The sequence below is a fragment of the Sapajus apella genome, unplaced genomic scaffold, assembly GCF_009761245.1.
Source record: "Sapajus apella isolate SASKATOON/1434 unplaced genomic scaffold, GSC_monkey_1.0 scaffold10, whole genome shotgun sequence".
NCBI classification, from domain to species: domain Eukaryota; kingdom Metazoa; phylum Chordata; class Mammalia; order Primates; family Cebidae; genus Sapajus; species Sapajus apella.
Window position 1 is genome coordinate 17,087,796 of NW_022436950.1, and position 16,235 is coordinate 17,104,030.

At 42.4% G+C, this 16,235-nt stretch overlaps 1 protein-coding gene across 3 annotated transcripts in view; it reads right to left on the reverse strand.

Moving 5' to 3' along the window:
- The window catches only part of SGPP2 (sphingosine-1-phosphate phosphatase 2), a 258,416-nt gene that overhangs the window by 19,927 nt on the left and 222,254 nt on the right, over nucleotides 1–16,235 (reverse strand). For all 3 annotated transcript variants that reach the window (XM_032278041.1, XM_032278042.1, XM_032278043.1), the window contains 2 exons: nucleotides 13,768–13,947; nucleotides 10,769–10,858 (listed from right to left, as the gene is read on the reverse strand). In XM_032278041.1, the coding sequence (XP_032133932.1) occupies nucleotides 10,769–10,858; nucleotides 13,768–13,947 (270 nt within the window). The remainder of the gene's footprint in view (nucleotides 1–10,768; nucleotides 10,859–13,767; nucleotides 13,948–16,235) is intronic.

A 16,235-nucleotide genomic window follows, 5' to 3' on the forward strand; every position in this document is an offset into this window, starting at 1 on the left:
CCTCCAGGTCTGACAACACACCATGCTGAAGCAGCCTGAAGCAGTCACCCAGGTGCCAGGCTGCAGAATGTCAGGGGCCAACTGGTTTCTCCACTGTGGCACAGTGGCTTCTGGTCTGATGCAGATGGACCCAATGCCTGCTCCAGCCCTTTTGACTGTGGCTCTCTGCTATGCAGGGACCTCTGACCTCTGCCTCACTCTGGTGCCTGACCAACTTCTGTCTTTATCCATCTCCTGCAGTCTGTGCCCAAGGCTCATCCAGCTCCCATCCTAGACTTTGAGCAGCTGATTCATCCCACACTTGTAAAACAGATGAGAACGGTTGCCCCCACTGTGGCTTCCTTCCTTCCCTCCTTCCTTCCCTCTTTCTTTCTCTCTCTCTCTCTCTCTCTCTTTCTTTTTTGAGGTGGAGTCTTGCTCTGTTGCCAAGGCTGGAGTGCAGTAGCGTAATCTTGGCTCACTGTAGCCTCTACCACCTGGGTTCAAGCAATTCTCCCACCTCAGCCTCCTGAGTAGCTGGGATTACAGGCACCTGCCATCATGTCCCGCTAACTTTTGTATTTTTGTAGAGATGGGGTTTCACCATGTTGACCAGGCTGGCCTTGAACTCTTGACCTCCGGTGGTCTGCCTGCCTCAGCCTCCCAAAGTGCTGGCCACTGCTCCCACAGTGCTGGGCCACTATGCCCAAAGGCATGAGCCACTGCACCCCCACTGTGGCTTTTTGAATAGTGTTGGAAAAGAAGATTAAAAAAATTAATTTGCCTATGTTTGTAGTTAGAAATACATACCAAAATTCTTGCAGGAAATTGTGCTAAGCCCTAATTTTGATTCAACTAATAAAGAAGCATAAAATGCCTTCAATTTCCATTTACCTCATCCCAACAATGAATGTCTGAACTTTTCCTTTGGTGGTTAAAAAATGATTTATTTTGTCTTTTTTTAAAAAAACCTTAAAACCAAGAAGGAATGAATGTTTCTCCAGAGTATTCACTACTTTTCAACCAGAAAAAGTTCTCTATTTTTACAAAAGGGTAAAAATATTTCTCTCCAGGGTAAAGAGAAAACAATGGGCTTAATAACATAGTGACTGATATGCAGAAACATAACTAAATTATCATTTTTTCTCAGTAACTCATGCAACAGGGTGTAACAGAAAGTAAGGTTTGGTAGGGTGTAATTTATATTGCGATTGGCTTTTTTCCCCATATTAAGTAAGGCAGTTTGAAGTAGATTTTTTTAAACAACATGAAAAAATACAACAAAAATGCTGTAGTCCAAAGCCAGAACACAGTTCTGTGTGGTCTGCAGATAATTTAGTATTTGAGAAGCCTTTTCAACATTCTCCAACTCCAGCCAAAACTAAAACAAAACTTGGGATGAAAACAAAATAAATGAATAAGCAAATTAAACAGTACCTGTATAATTATCCAAAGATCAAACAATTTAGGAACAATAAAATAGAGCCGCATTTCAGCTAGGTCACATGCAAAATAATGGAACAACTATTTGCTGTTTATTTATATTTCACACACTCACTAACAACAAAAAATTCTGGCTAATTTTACTGTTACCATATTTGGGATGATTGCTTTATTAATCAAAGGGCTTAACATCCGTTACGTGTAAGTTGACTAGTTCAGGGCATCACGATTATAGTATGATTTGTCTTCTGGGTTTGCTCTAGTCCTCTTTCCTCCACAAACACAATTTTAGGTTCACATTTTGAGCCTTTGAAAGAGTCAGAAAATGGCCAGGCACAGTGGCTCATGCCTGTAATTGCAGCACTTTGGGAGGCTGAGGCGGGTGGATCACCTGGGGTTGGGAGTTAGAGACTAGCCTGACCAACATGGAGAAACCTAATCTCTGCTAAAAAAAAAAAAAAAATTCAAAATTAGCTAGGTGTGGTAGCACAACCCTGTAATCCTAGCTACTCAGGAGACTGAGGCATGAGAATCACTTAAATCCAGGAGGCGGGAGCCGAGATCAAGCCATTGCACTCCAGCCTGGGCAACAAGAGCAAAACTCCTTCTCAAAAAAAAAAAAGAGTAGGAAAAATACCATGCTATAGATAGATGTATAGATAGATGTAGAAAGCACATCATAGGGCTTTGTCTCCCCTGCTTCTGATGACAAGAGGCACTTTATTTTAGAGAACCAAACCTCCTATATGCCAATCCCTACCCTAACCTTTGCACCCAATCAGAGCCACTGCTCACACAGGTTGGCTCCAGACCTGGCTGGTTCCATCACAGTTCCCGGCACCCCTGGGACAGCATCTGATGCAGCCATGGACTTCTTATCCAGGTGTGTCCAATGAGAGATCCTCCCTGAAACTCTCCTCCCTGAAGTCCTTTAAGGAGTGAAACATAAAAAAAAAACTAAGCCCAAGATTCCAACCTCAGGGAGGATGGCAACCCGAGGGCATGAATCCATTATGCAGAGATGAGCTTGGGGAAGAATGGTGTGGGAAGCTTCTGATGAAGGTCAAGGCCTGGGGTCCCACTCTCCCAGTGCCAGTCACACCTCTGACCCTCTTGTACTATGGTTATAAACATCAATACATTTTCCTGTAAGCTTGGTTTGAGTTGGTGTCTGCTATTTACATTCAAGGAGTCCTGACGAATGCAGGTGGTAACCAGTTGATTTTGGGCACACTCAATTGTGGTGGCCTGATGGGGCTCTTTCCAGTCCCTATTCACAGGACACTGCCTTTACATCCCACAGGGGCGGCTTTCGGCTTCCATTTCTGCTCTGCAACCCTGTCCCCCTGCCAAGGCTAACGGTCCAAGGGTAGTGCTGGGTCCAACTGAAGTCTCACCTCTATATGGTAGAGTTTTTATCTGAGGGAAGAGTTGTTGGGAGCGGGGATACATGAATGGTGTCACTCCAAAGGGAAGGTGATGACACTCCTCAAGCCACCCCACTTCTGGTCCCTCCTCAGGCATGGCTTTTTGACACCTTCCCGAGCTCCACAAACTACCCCAGTCCTTCAAATACATTCTATCTTCCCTCCTTTCCCTCCTTCTCTCTCTTTTTCTTCAGCTGGTTGCAATTGGTTCATTCTTCAAACCAAGATAACATGAAATTATACACCAAAAAACTGTTTTTGTAAATTATCACTTCACACAGAATGCTTTTCACCATGGGAGAATGTAAGACCTCAGTAAAAACTGCCTTCAGCAATAAGGAACTCTGTTTTACCTTGAATGGTGAGCCCAGAGGTAGGGTGGCCCCTGGGGTGGTACAGTCACCCAGTGATGTCACCAGGCCCCTGTGTTTTATTTCAGCTTTTTGGCATGAACAGTACTGACTTCTCTCAAATGCCAATTCCCCAAACATTCCCAAATGGCTGCCGCTCACAACTGGGGCTGTGTCATCATTCGCATCCAGCAAGAGATAGAGAAACTTCTCCACTCGTGGAACAGCATAATCAGATTTGGAAATAATTTCCTAGCAGTGGTGTAAGAACAGCTTTATGACATATTTAAGAGCCAGAAGGGATTCAGCCTGACTGATGGAGGTGCAGGAAGGGAGGAGCTGGGGTGTTGTCCATGTTTCTTGCTTGGGCATCTTGGTAGACAAGGATGCCCTCCCCCGGGTGGGGCCAGATCTGGTTTGGTGAAGATGATGACACAACTGTGTAAGTTTAATGCCTCCGCATGCTTCACTGGGGCCTGCCCAGGAGCCTAGCTGGAGCCTGTCAGCAAAGCTTTGACAGGGACACCAAACCACATCTGACAAGGAGTGACTTCTTAAGTGGTGGGATAAGCAAATTATTGCTCTCCTACTTATGCAGATAGAGCATTACTATAAAGCAGGCAGCCACCTGAATGATATACTTTTATATGCCATGAGCATCAAAGCTGTGTGCGATCAGGGTGGATCAGGGCACACCCTGATGGCACACAGCTTTGATGCTCATGGTGTAGAAGTACATGTGGATGCATACTACAGAGTATCTGTCTCCACTTTCCTTCCACCTTCCAACCCAGTTTTGTTCAGAAGCATGCCCATATCCAGCACTAAAGACGGATCATTAATCCAATCAATAACTCTCAACTCCGGCTGCACATTAAAATCAACCAGGGAGCTTAAAAAAATACCAAAGCCCAGGACCTACCTCCATATGTCTATTAATATGTATATACACACGTGACCTAACATTCACCACCTTAACCATTTTAAAGTGTCCAGTGGTTACTTTAAAAGTAACAGCATTTATGTTGTTGTGCAATCAACATCATCATCCAATTCCAAAATACTTTACATCTTACAAAACTGAAACTCTATGCACTAATAACTCCCCCTCTCCCCGACAGCCTCTGGCAACGACCATTCTAATTTTGGTCTCTATGAATTTGATTATTCTAAGTACCTTATGTAAGTGGAATCATATAAGATTTCCTTTTCTGACTGGCTTATCGCACTTCACATAATATCTTCAACGCTCATCTATGTTGTGGCAGGTGTCAGAATTCCCTTCCTTTTCCAGGTTGAATAATACTGCATTGTATGTGGACAGGCATGCCTCATTTTACTGTAGTTCATTTGATTGCGCTTTGCATATACTGTGTCTTTTAACAAATTGAAGTTCTGTGGTAATACTGTATCCAGGAAGTCTATCAGTGCCACCTTTCCAGCAGCCTGAGCTTATTCTGTGTCTCTGTGTTCTCTCACTTTCCTCTGGCTTCCCTATGCTCTGAGACACATCAATATCGAAACAATTAATAACCCTCATAGCCTCTCAGTGTTCAAGTGAAAGAAGAGCCACATATCTCTCACTTCATTTATTTATTTATTTTAGAGACTGGATCTCATTCTGCCACCCAGGCTGGAGTGCAGTGGTACGATCATAGCTCACTACAGCCTCCAACTCCTGGGCTCAAGCAATCCTCTCTCCTCAGACTCTCAAAGTGCTGGGATTTCAGGTGAGCCACTGCACCTGGCTGACATCTCTTACTTTAAGTCAAAATCTAGAAATGATTCAGCTTAGTGAGGAAGGCATTTCAAAAACTGAGATAGGCCGAAAGCTAAGCCTCTTATGCCAAACAGCCATATTGAGAATGCAATGGAAAAGTTCCTAAAGGCAATTAAAAATGCTACTCCAATGAATACCTGAATGATAAGAAAATGAAACAGCCTTATTGCTGATACCGAGAAAGTCTGAGTGGTCTGGATAGAAGATCAAAGCAGACACAACATTCCCTTAAGCCAAAGCCTAATGCAGAGCAAAACCCTAACTCTCTTTAGCTCCATGATGACTGAGAGAGGTGAGGAAGCTGCAGGAAAAAAGTTTGACATGAGCAGAATTTGGTTCATGAGGTTTAAAGACAGAAGCTGTGTTCAAAACATAAATGTGCACGGTGAAGCAGCAAGTTCTGATAGAGAAGCTATAGCTAGTTATCCAGAAGATCCAGCTAAGGTCATTAATGAAGGTGGCTATGTTACACAACAGCGATTCAGTGTAGACAAAACAGCCTTACGTTGGAAGAAGATGCCATCTAGAACCTTCATAGACAGAGAGAAGTCAATGTCTGGCTTCAACACTTTAAAGGACAGGCTGATGCTTTTGTTAGGGGTTAATGCTGCTGGTGACTTTCAGGAGAAGCCAATGCCCAGTTACCATCCTGAAAATTCTAGGGTCGTTAAGAATTACACTAGATCTACTATACCTGTGCTCTAGAAATGAAATAACAAAGTCTGGGTGACAGCACATCTGTTTAAAGCATAATTTACTAATTTTTTTTTTTTTTGAGATGAAGTCTCGCTCTTGTGCCCAGGCTGGAGTGCAATGGCAGGATCTTGGCTCATTGCAACCTCCGCCTCCCAGATTCAAGCAATTCTCCTGCCTCAGCCTTCTGAGTAGCTGAGATTACAGGTGCCCACCACCACACCCGCTTAATTTTTGTATTTTTAGTAGAGACAGGGTTTCACCATGTTGGCCAGGCTGGTCTTGAATTTCTGACCTCAGGTGATCCACCTGCTTTGTCCTCCCAAAGTACTGAGATTACAGGTGTGAGCCACTGTGCCCAGCCAATTTACTAAATATTTTAAGCCCATTGTTTTGATCTACTGCTCAGAACAAAAGATTCCTTTCAGAATATTACTGCTAATGGACAATGTACCTGGTCACCCAAGAGCTCTGATGGACATGTGCAAGATTCATGTTGTTTTCATGCCTGCTAAACACAACATCCATTCCACAGCCCAGGGATCAAGGAGTCATTGCTACTTTCAAGTCTTACTTTTTAAGAAGCGCATTTTGTAAGCTACCATAGATAGTGATTCCTGTGATAGATCTGGACAAAGTAAATCAAAAACCTTTTGGAAAGGATCACCATTCTAGATGCCATTAAGAACATTTGTGATTCATGTTCTTGGGAGGAGGTCAAATTACAACAATAACAGGAATTTGGGAGATATTGATTCCAACCCTTATGGATAACTTTGAGGGTGCTGTGACTTCAGTGGAGGAAATAACTGCAGATATGATTTTAAAAGCAAAAAGCAGTGGCTCACACCTGTAATCCCAGCACTTTGGGAGACCAAGTTGGGTGGATCACTTCAGGTTAGGTGTTCAAGACTAGCCTGGCCAACATGGTGAAACCCCACCACTACTAAAAATATAAAAATTAGCTGGGCATGGTGGTGCATGCCTGTAGTCCCAGCTACCTGGAAGGCTGAGGCAGGACAATGACTTGAGCCTGGGAGGCGGAGGTTGCAGTGAGCCAAGATAGTGACATTCCACTCCAGCCTGGGCGACAGAGCAAGACTCCATCTCAACAAAAAAAAAAAAAAAAAAAAAAAGAAAAGAAAAAGAAAAGAAAATAGCAAGAGAACTAGAATTAGATATGGAGCCTGAAGATGTGACTGAATGGCTGCAATCTCATGATAAACTTGAATGAAGAGTTGCTTTTTATGGACAAACAAAGAAAGCAGTATTTTGAGTTGGAATCTACCCCAGGTGAAGATGCTGTGAACATTGTTAAAATGACAAGGAAGTACAGAATATTACATAAACTTAGTGGGTAAAGCAGTTGCAGGGTTTGAAAGGATTGACTCTAATTTTGAAAGTTCTTCTCCAGCTAAAAGGCTATCAAATATCATCACATGGTTTGTCATATGTAAAGGGGAGAAAAATAAGGAAATAAAACAGCATTGGCATGCTACAAAGAAATCCTTCCTAAAAGTGAGCGTCAATTGATGTGGCAAACTTCATTGTTGTCTCTTTTAAGAAATTGCCACAGCCAGGCAAGGCACGGTGGCTCACGCCTGTAATCCCAGCACTTTGGGAGGCTGAGGTAGGATGATTGCTTGAGTCCAGGAATTTGAGACAAGCCTGAGCAACATAGTGAGATACCGTCTCTACTAAACACACAAAAATTAGACAGATGTAGTGGTGCGTGCCTATAGTCCCTGCTACTTGGGAGGTTGAGGCATGAGAATTGCTTGAATCTGGAAGGAAGACATTGCAGTGAGCCAAGATTCACACCACTGCACTCCAGCCTGGGTGACAGATTGACATGTCTCAAAAAAGCAAACAACAACTACAAAAACAACTTGCCACAGCTACTCCATCCTTCAGCGAGCGATCACCACCCTGATCAGTCAGCAACCATCAACACTGAGCCACACCCTCCACCAGCAAAAACACTATGACTCACAGAAAGCCCAGATAATTGTTAACATCTTTCAGCAATAAATTATTTCTAAATTAAGACATTATGTGTGCATTGCTTTTTTTTTAGACATAATGCAATTGCACACTTACTAGACAACAGAATAGTATAAACATCATTTTTACATGCACTGAGAAACAAAAAAAAATGTGCATGATTTGCTTTGTTGTGATATTCACTTGATTATGATGGTTTGGAACTGAACCCACCATGACTCTTTGTTAGCTTGGATGTCACACCGTGTTTATCCAGTTGTCTGTCAGTAAACACTTGGGTTCACCTTTAGGCTATTGTGCATAAGGCTGCTCTGAACATGGGGCTACAAATATCTTCAGAGAGATTTTTTTGAAAGCTTCCCATGGGGTTTGAATATGCAGCTATGGTTAAGAGCAACTATAAAAGAAATTCCCTAGAGTTTGTGAGGGGCCCAGGGAAAGGGCACGCTACCATAGCTGGCCCAATCCAGCTATTCCATCCTAACCATATCATCATGTCAGGTAATCAGCAGTGTAGACATTTGCCTCCTTCAGTAGACTTCGACACCAGAAGGGCGGGGGAGGTTTGTTTACTACAAGAGCTCCCAGATCTAGTTCCAAGCCCAGCGCCCTGTAGGGACTGATTAAGTTGCTGCTGAACAAAGACTACGAATCCATAACTCCACCTTATCCTACTATTAAAACCAACTGTTCCCTTCTATTAGAAATTACTCATCATTGTACCCTAGGCCGTGCTCTGGTCCTGTAGCCTGACTGGTACCTGGGCCTGAGCCTGCCTGAGATAGGGTCTAAGATCTTTATGAAATAAAATTATAATCAGGAAAGAAGACCTGGGTCCTGACAAAACAGATGGGACAATGGAGTTGGGAACACTAGTCGCTGTGGCCTGTTGCTCCAGCTTCTTCTGGGACAAATGCTCCTAAAAGGGGGTGGGACCCATTCCTTGCATCTGGATGAGAGGCCTAATTTATCTTTCCCTAAATATCTGCTTACCCTCCCCACAACTCACTTTAAAAAGAAAAGGGTGTAGCTGTGTTTCTACTGAGGTGGGTTTTGTGTGCTTTATTCATTTCTGTAGCTCCACACGCTCGTGCTTATTTTATTTTAATTTTAACCCGAGTTCTCAAGATCATTTTAAAAAAAACTTTAAGTTCTGGGATACATGTGCAGGACGTGGAAGTTTGTTACATAGGTATTTGTGTGCCATGCTGGTTTGCTGCACCTATTGAACCATCCTCTAAGTTCCCTCCCCTCACCCCTCACCTCCCAACAGGCCCTGGTGTGTTGTTTCCCTTCCTGTGTCCATGTGTTCTCATTGTTCAGCTCCCACTTATGAGTGAGAACATGCGGTATTTGGTTTTCTCTTCCTGTGTTAGTCTGCTGAGGATAATGGCTTCCAGCTTCATCCATGTCCCTGCAAAGGACATGATCTCATTCCTTATCATGGCTGCATAATATTCCATGATGTATGTGTACCACATTTTCTTTATCCAGTCTATCATTGCCAAGGTCATTTTTTATTAATGCCTACAGAAATTTAAAAGTAGCCCTAGATAAAAAAGAGATGCCAGATAACCTGAGAGTTCACCTTCATTTCATATTGAAGTCCATGAACATATTTGGAGAGAACCTCTTTGTAGCACAAAGCAGCAGTATAGCAAATTGAGAACGCCCTCCTCCCCTCCTCCTCTCCATCTCAGAAGCCACCAGTGTGGTGTGACATGGTATGGGGACAGCAAGCATGTGCCTTTGAAGGTAAAATTACAAGACTGGCCCTTCATTGCTCCTTTCATATTTCCAAGATCTGAGCCCCCCCTTCACCCAAACAGCTCCCAGATCAGGGCCAGGCTGAGGTGAAGCAGGTGATGCAAGGGGCATGCAAATACAGGGTCAGATCTTGTCTTTACTTAAAATATGACTATTTAGCTCATCATGGGGGTTTTGTGGCAAGAATTTTGATGTGTTTAAAAAAATTGCATTTAAATTATTTATCTTGATTCCTGAGATCTTTAGCACTCCTTAACTTGGAGACTTGCCTGCCTCTTCTGAGGCCTGGCCTTGAGTCAGTTGCTATCAGCACCTGCCTGTGCATTTTAAGAGGAAAGTGTAATGTTGCTGTCTGACAGACCTTCCCGAAGCCATAAGGCCCCCTTCTCTGAGTTACTTTGGCCTCTGTTCATTTTGACAAATGATCTCCCCAATCTGTTCACTCTGCGGCTTCTGCCGCCTCCCTTCCACATTTCCCATAAAAAACCCCACACCAGGGACCAGAGAGAGAAGCAAGAAGTCCCATGTGGGGTGTAGGCCTTTCCCTGCAAGGTATTTTGCTAACTTAACTTTTGAGCTTCAGAGTTGAGATAAACACACAATGAGCAAGGGCCCATTTCTTTGTAAAGAAATCTTTCTTGCACCCATTACCATGATCAATATTGCCCCTATGTTCAACCACAACCAGCCTTATGCTCTGGAACTTCAAGACAACTGTGAACACACTGGGAAATTGAATTCTCAAGGAATTTTAACTGTGCTAATCACGGCAGCCCTGGAAAATATTTCTAATATGACAAAAGGGTGGATGGACCTTTAAATGCAGATGGTACTCTGCGTTCCCACCACTGCCTCCGCCTGAAACAGTATGGAAGGAAGCGAAGCCATGATTCCAGGCTCTTCTGACCTGGGGGGACCTCTACCCTGCAAGGGCACTAGAGCCCCTGATTTCAGGCCCCTGTGTATGAGGACCTATGTGGGGAACTGCATCTATTCACCTGTGTCTGTGAGCCTGGGGGCTTTTCCTGTACTGCTTGCTGCATCATTAGTAAACCTATGTGAATGTAAATGATTGGAGTTTCCAATGCTGTTCTAGCCCATTTTTCAAAATCTTGAGGATTCAGTGTAGCTCAGCCTCATTTATATTATCTTAATGTTTCATTATTATTGTCATACATGCACCTAAACATAATTACTTACTGCATTGGCATGATGAGAAATATACATACGCAAACAACTTTATAAATAAGTAGTATGAGAAACATATTGACACAGTGACCATAGCACCATTCAAACCATCACAAGACCTGACCCCAAAGCCTTACCAGGACCGTATGCATCCCAGTGTAGAGCCTGCTGAGACACACCAAGGTGGAAAACACCACAGCCATCACCAGTCCCAACACAAACGGATACTGTGGGGGGTGGGGGGAGGAGGAAAAACAAGGAAATTAGATCACACTCAGACATAGACGATTTGTTGTCATAGGTGGAAATAGGATTCATTAATGCAAGAATTGCTACTCCAAACCTTTCATTCCCCAGACCAGAATCTGATTATCTAAAACCATTTTTTAAATGGGGAGACAGAAGAAAGAGAAGGGGAAGATACTTAGGTCTATACAGTACTGGGGGGAATTTTCACATCATGTAAGCATGCACCTGAGACATCGTAGGACTTGGCTTTAAGACTCATGACCACAACTATGGTACTAATACTTTTTGTGAAATGAATAACTTTGATTTCTACCTATTTTAAAATTAGAACAATAAGAAACAATTTGACCAAGCAAGGTAGATAGCCAGGGCTATCATCTGAAAGTCCCAACAAGCAACTTCTCCTCCTCTGCAAGAGATGCAGGAGCAATAGACCCAAACTAAGAATCAGTGTATTTTCATTCAGATGTCAAAAGCACTTGTGCAGATGCGACTGACTTTCAACATTTGCTGCTGAGTAACACTAGTGGCTAGAGGGATCCGGCTAATGCTGAATTATATAAGGAACACACAGATACTCTGCTTATAAACTAGACATAGGCATATAAGCCACCTGCTTCAAGCACTAGTGTCAGTGGTATTCCATAGTGAGAAGATCAAAGACTATAAAGTGCTGTCTGTATTATGCAAAGCACTTTATACTAACTCCTTTAATCTTCACATAACCCTGTGAAGTAGGCTCTATTATTGGCCCCATTTTACAAATGAGGAAGCCCTTAGCCATGATAATAAATGACATTAGTAATAAACTTTATCACAAAGAAACGTTCCCATCAGTGCTCCGATTTGACCCTCACAGTAGAAGCTTGGGGCTCAGAGAGGTGCAATCATCTGCCCGAGGTCACACAGCCAAGAGTCAGCACTGGAGGTCATGCTTTCTGAGTCCAAGCCCAGTGCGCTCTTTCCCATGTAACACACAAGTACAATAACACCTGGTTGTCATGTCTGTTCTTAAGATTTATCATTAACTAAGTCTCTTTAATTTAAAGGTGTTAAGAATTAATGAGTTAATATATTTGGAAATTAGAGTGTGGGCAGTAGCCTCAACACACATTTTAAAATTTTTATTTCAATAGTTTTTGGGGTACTCAACACACATATATATAAATAAACCGATATTTAGAGCTGTTTCTGAGCAAACAAAGCTAGCGAAATACATTCACCATTAAAAATTAAATAGGAAAGAAATTAACAACATGACTCAGACCTCATGAAAACTGCTACATCATGTAAGGTGATGAGAATTTTTTAAGGAGGACTGGGCGGTTCTGCAATGGATGTGTCCGTGGTGGTGGTGGTTGTTTTTCTGCTGCAAGCCTCCACTTACAGCTTTTCTCTTAAGGAATATTAGCATGTTCGCAGACTTTTCTAGGCACCAAGAGCAACCCAATGGGAGCTGGCACTTGGCCCATTACATCCTTCTAGGGCAGGTGACATTGGGTACAACACGGCTCAGCGTCTGCACTAAGTTAATTCAGGCAGTACTAGGAGCTCAGATACTGTTTGACTGTGGCATGACATTAAAGTGACTTATGACAAAAGTTGATATCTAGTCAAATATATTCCTTATAACTGTCCCTTTCTTATAGAAGAGAGGTCTAAACCCAGGTGACCAGGTAGAGGGCTACAGCGGTAGAGGTGGGACCCCACACTAGTCCCAATCTTTCCGGCTACATGAGGCTTGACTTCCTGCTTCTGGATAACCTGGAATGTGGACCATCCCTGGGCTTCTGTGGTAAAGGGGCAGGGCAAAACAATACTGTCATTTAACTACAAGACTGCGAGATTGAACGGAATCAAAAACTTCCAGTGGGGCCGGGTGCAGTGGTTCATGCCTATAATCCCAGTGCTTTGGGATGCCAGACAGGCAGATTGCTTGAGGCCAGGAGTTCAAGACCAGTCTGGGCAACATAGCGAGACCCCTTCACTACAAAAAATCAAAAAAATATATTAGCTGGATGTAGTAGCTGTTGTCCCAGCTACTTGGGAAGCTGAGGTGGGAGGATCGCTTGAGCCCAGAAGATCAAGACTGCAGTGAGCAGTGATGGTGTCACTGCACTCCAGCCCCAACAACAGAGACCTATCTCAGAAACAAACAAACAAATAAAACTTCCAATGGGTAAGAGATAACACTTACAAAATTAAACACAAGATTAAAGCCATAGGTCTCACAAAGGAGAAAAATTACTTCCATCGCTGTAATAATACAACTGTTTAAGTCTTACTATAATTGTCATTTAAGCAGATATTAAGTAACATTCTTCTATTTTCAACATTTATTAATCCCCCACCATTTAGACCATTCTAGAAAACTTTGAGCCATCATTTCTAGTGGCTGAGCCGTAATCAGGGCAGAGACATCCTTGGAGGCTAATTTGAGGCACAGACTCTTTGCTGCCTCAGGCCTTGGGGAGTCTGGCAGAGGGATTTGGTGGAATCATCTTAGCCCTGGAGGATCATTTACTAGGACATAAACTCTTCTTGCAAACAGAGGATGAGAGCACTAATTCAAGCACTGTCTCGTCAGGCAGCCCAGGGTGGTAATACATGCTGGTCTCCTGGGATGGTCCATATTATGCTATCTGCCCTGGTGTCATTATTAATGGTGCTGGTGTTCACACTCAGGCATAACCTGATCTGAATGCTAAATTACATGGTCACTTTATTTATGATGCAATTGTCATCAGCTTAATAGGTTTCAGTTTCTCTTAATCTTTATTTCATAAACCTTAAGGTCCCTCAAAGCAGCTTTAAGAGAAAATTCAGAAGCGCAGCCTCTATTGGCTGCCTGAGTAGACGGGTTGGAAAAAGAAATAGGCCACATTACCTGGTATCTGTCCATAGTAGAGATAAGGAGGGTGAAGGCGATGGCAGTGGACGCCATGGCGTGGGTGGACGGCATTCCATATTCAGCGATCACTCTCTTTTCCAGTTTCACAACTGGAGGGGAGGAGGGACGGGGCCACTTCAAGATATCCTTGGCCACTTGGCCAATATACATCACCAACTGCAAAACCAAAGGACCAAGGTAAGTTTAACAAAATAAGGAAAATAAATGCATTTCCAAGTGTCACGGATTTATTTTGGGGTTCTCAGGTTGTTGGTTGAAGTCTCCTTTCTCTCTGACCAGCTACTTGTTGGCAAAGTCTTATAGGATGTTTTAGTTGGTGAAAAGGGAACAGGCTTTCTGGATTCCATAGGACTACTGGGCAACTAAGATATGACATTAATGCATATATTATTTATTTGAATCATATATTTAACAAACATTTATGTAGCTTATATATGTGCTGGGCACTGTTCTAGGAGCTTTGCAGATATTCACTCAATCCAGTAACACCTGCAGGATGCAGACCCATTTTACAGATGAGTAGAGCATTGCACACTCATCCACAGGCACAGAGCAAGTGGAAGAACTGGGATTAAAATCCAGAACAATCCTTGTAACAACATAAATGGAGCTGGAGGCCATAATACTAAGCAAATTAATTCAGGAACAGAAAACAAAATACCACACGTTCTCACTTATAACTAGGAGCTAAACATTGAGCACACAAGGATGTCAACGTGGGAACAACAGGCATTATGGACTATCAGAGGGGGAGGGAGTAGGTTGAAAGACTATTGTTTACTATGCTCACTACCTGGGTGCACTATACCTATGTGACAAACCTGCACATGTATCCCTCATATCTAAAATAAATATTGATTAAAAAAAAAAGAATTGGATGTCCATATCCTCTAAAAGTGGATAGGGTTGTTAACAACAGACTTATTTATTTTGTCAAGGAGTGAATAGGATTATTAACAATAGACTAATTAATTTTGTCAAAGGAATTTACAGGACAACTTCATAATGTGATATTCAAGAGCAACATATTTACTTAGGTACCTGCCTTTGCAACTTAAAGTACTGTGTGAGAACTGGCTGTAACAGTCTCATCTAGGAGCTGCTTTAAAATGCATCACCTCAGGACCTTCCTTAGACCTACTAAATTAGAATCTCCATTTTCAAAAGACTGCCAGGTGATTCGTGTGCACAGGGGAATTTAAGAAGCACTGAGCTAGATAGTACTGTTGTATAAATCACTTTGTCAGGGGCTTTAATCATAAAACATATCTTACCAGGACTGTGTTGACCTTACCAGGGTTTTATTTAGCTAGTGATGGATGGCATTACCTGCTTTGAACAAAACCAGCTGTGAGGAACTATTTCAAAATCGTTTTGAATAGTCAGCTGGATTGCTGTAGGAGTTCCCACATTCTAGTGTTGTCTTTTAACTCCTTTAGTTGCTGGTTAATTCCATGCATAATTCCAGCAAACCCAGTAAACCCCCCCCCCCAGAAGGTGTTGCATGTTTTTGTGCTTCATTGCCACTTTTCTCAGGGCTGAAAACCAAGAAGCACTCCCTGTGCACAGCAGGCCAAATCCACAGGCTATAAAGCCTCGGTGACAATTACTCTGAATTCCATAGCTGCAATTTCGAATCGGACTTTGAAACTTAACTTCTTTACCATCCCCTTACCACCAGGAACTGCTCTTCTGGAAACCAGCTCACTCTTTTTATGTTTCTGCCTCCCTCCCGTGAACCTGTAAAAACTGCATCTAACTGACCATTATCTGGGGAGTTGAAAAACTTGCAGGTATTATTGACTACTGAGAATTTCTCAGAAGCTGCTTGAAATGTACTTCTCAGTCCTACTGCTTCCTCACCCACCAACATATAAACTATTATAGGCATAACTACTAATCCTAGTTCCCTCAAAAATACTTAAAATCCTCACACCATAACATAGAGGGTAAGGGTAAAAAGTACTTAAAATCCTCAGAAATGGAAACTTTAAAATCATAAAAATAATGATTGGGTGATTCTCCTTCAGATAAAATTTAATTTCTTTGAGGTTCATGAGTTCCTTTGTCTTCATTTGTATTTCATCTTCTATGTTTGAAGGTTTTGTAGAATTAGGAAAATTATTCATTTTATTTAAAACTATTACTACAGCTCTATATTATTTCTCATTAATAATTTTCAAGTAACAATGACTGTGATCACAGCTCTCTTTAAACAAGAGAAAACAGAGCTACATTTCTCAAGTTGCAGAGGAAAAGTATCACTCTTACAAGTTTGTATCCTGTCTCTAACATTGTCATTTGTGACAATGATGCCATGATGGGCCAAGCCTTGTATTAGGTCCCCATCCTTGAGTAGGGAAAATAGTAACACAATAAGAAGATTTCAGGGCATAATGTGAAAAGGCTTTGAAAAAAATCCACAGAATTCTATGGGTGTGTGT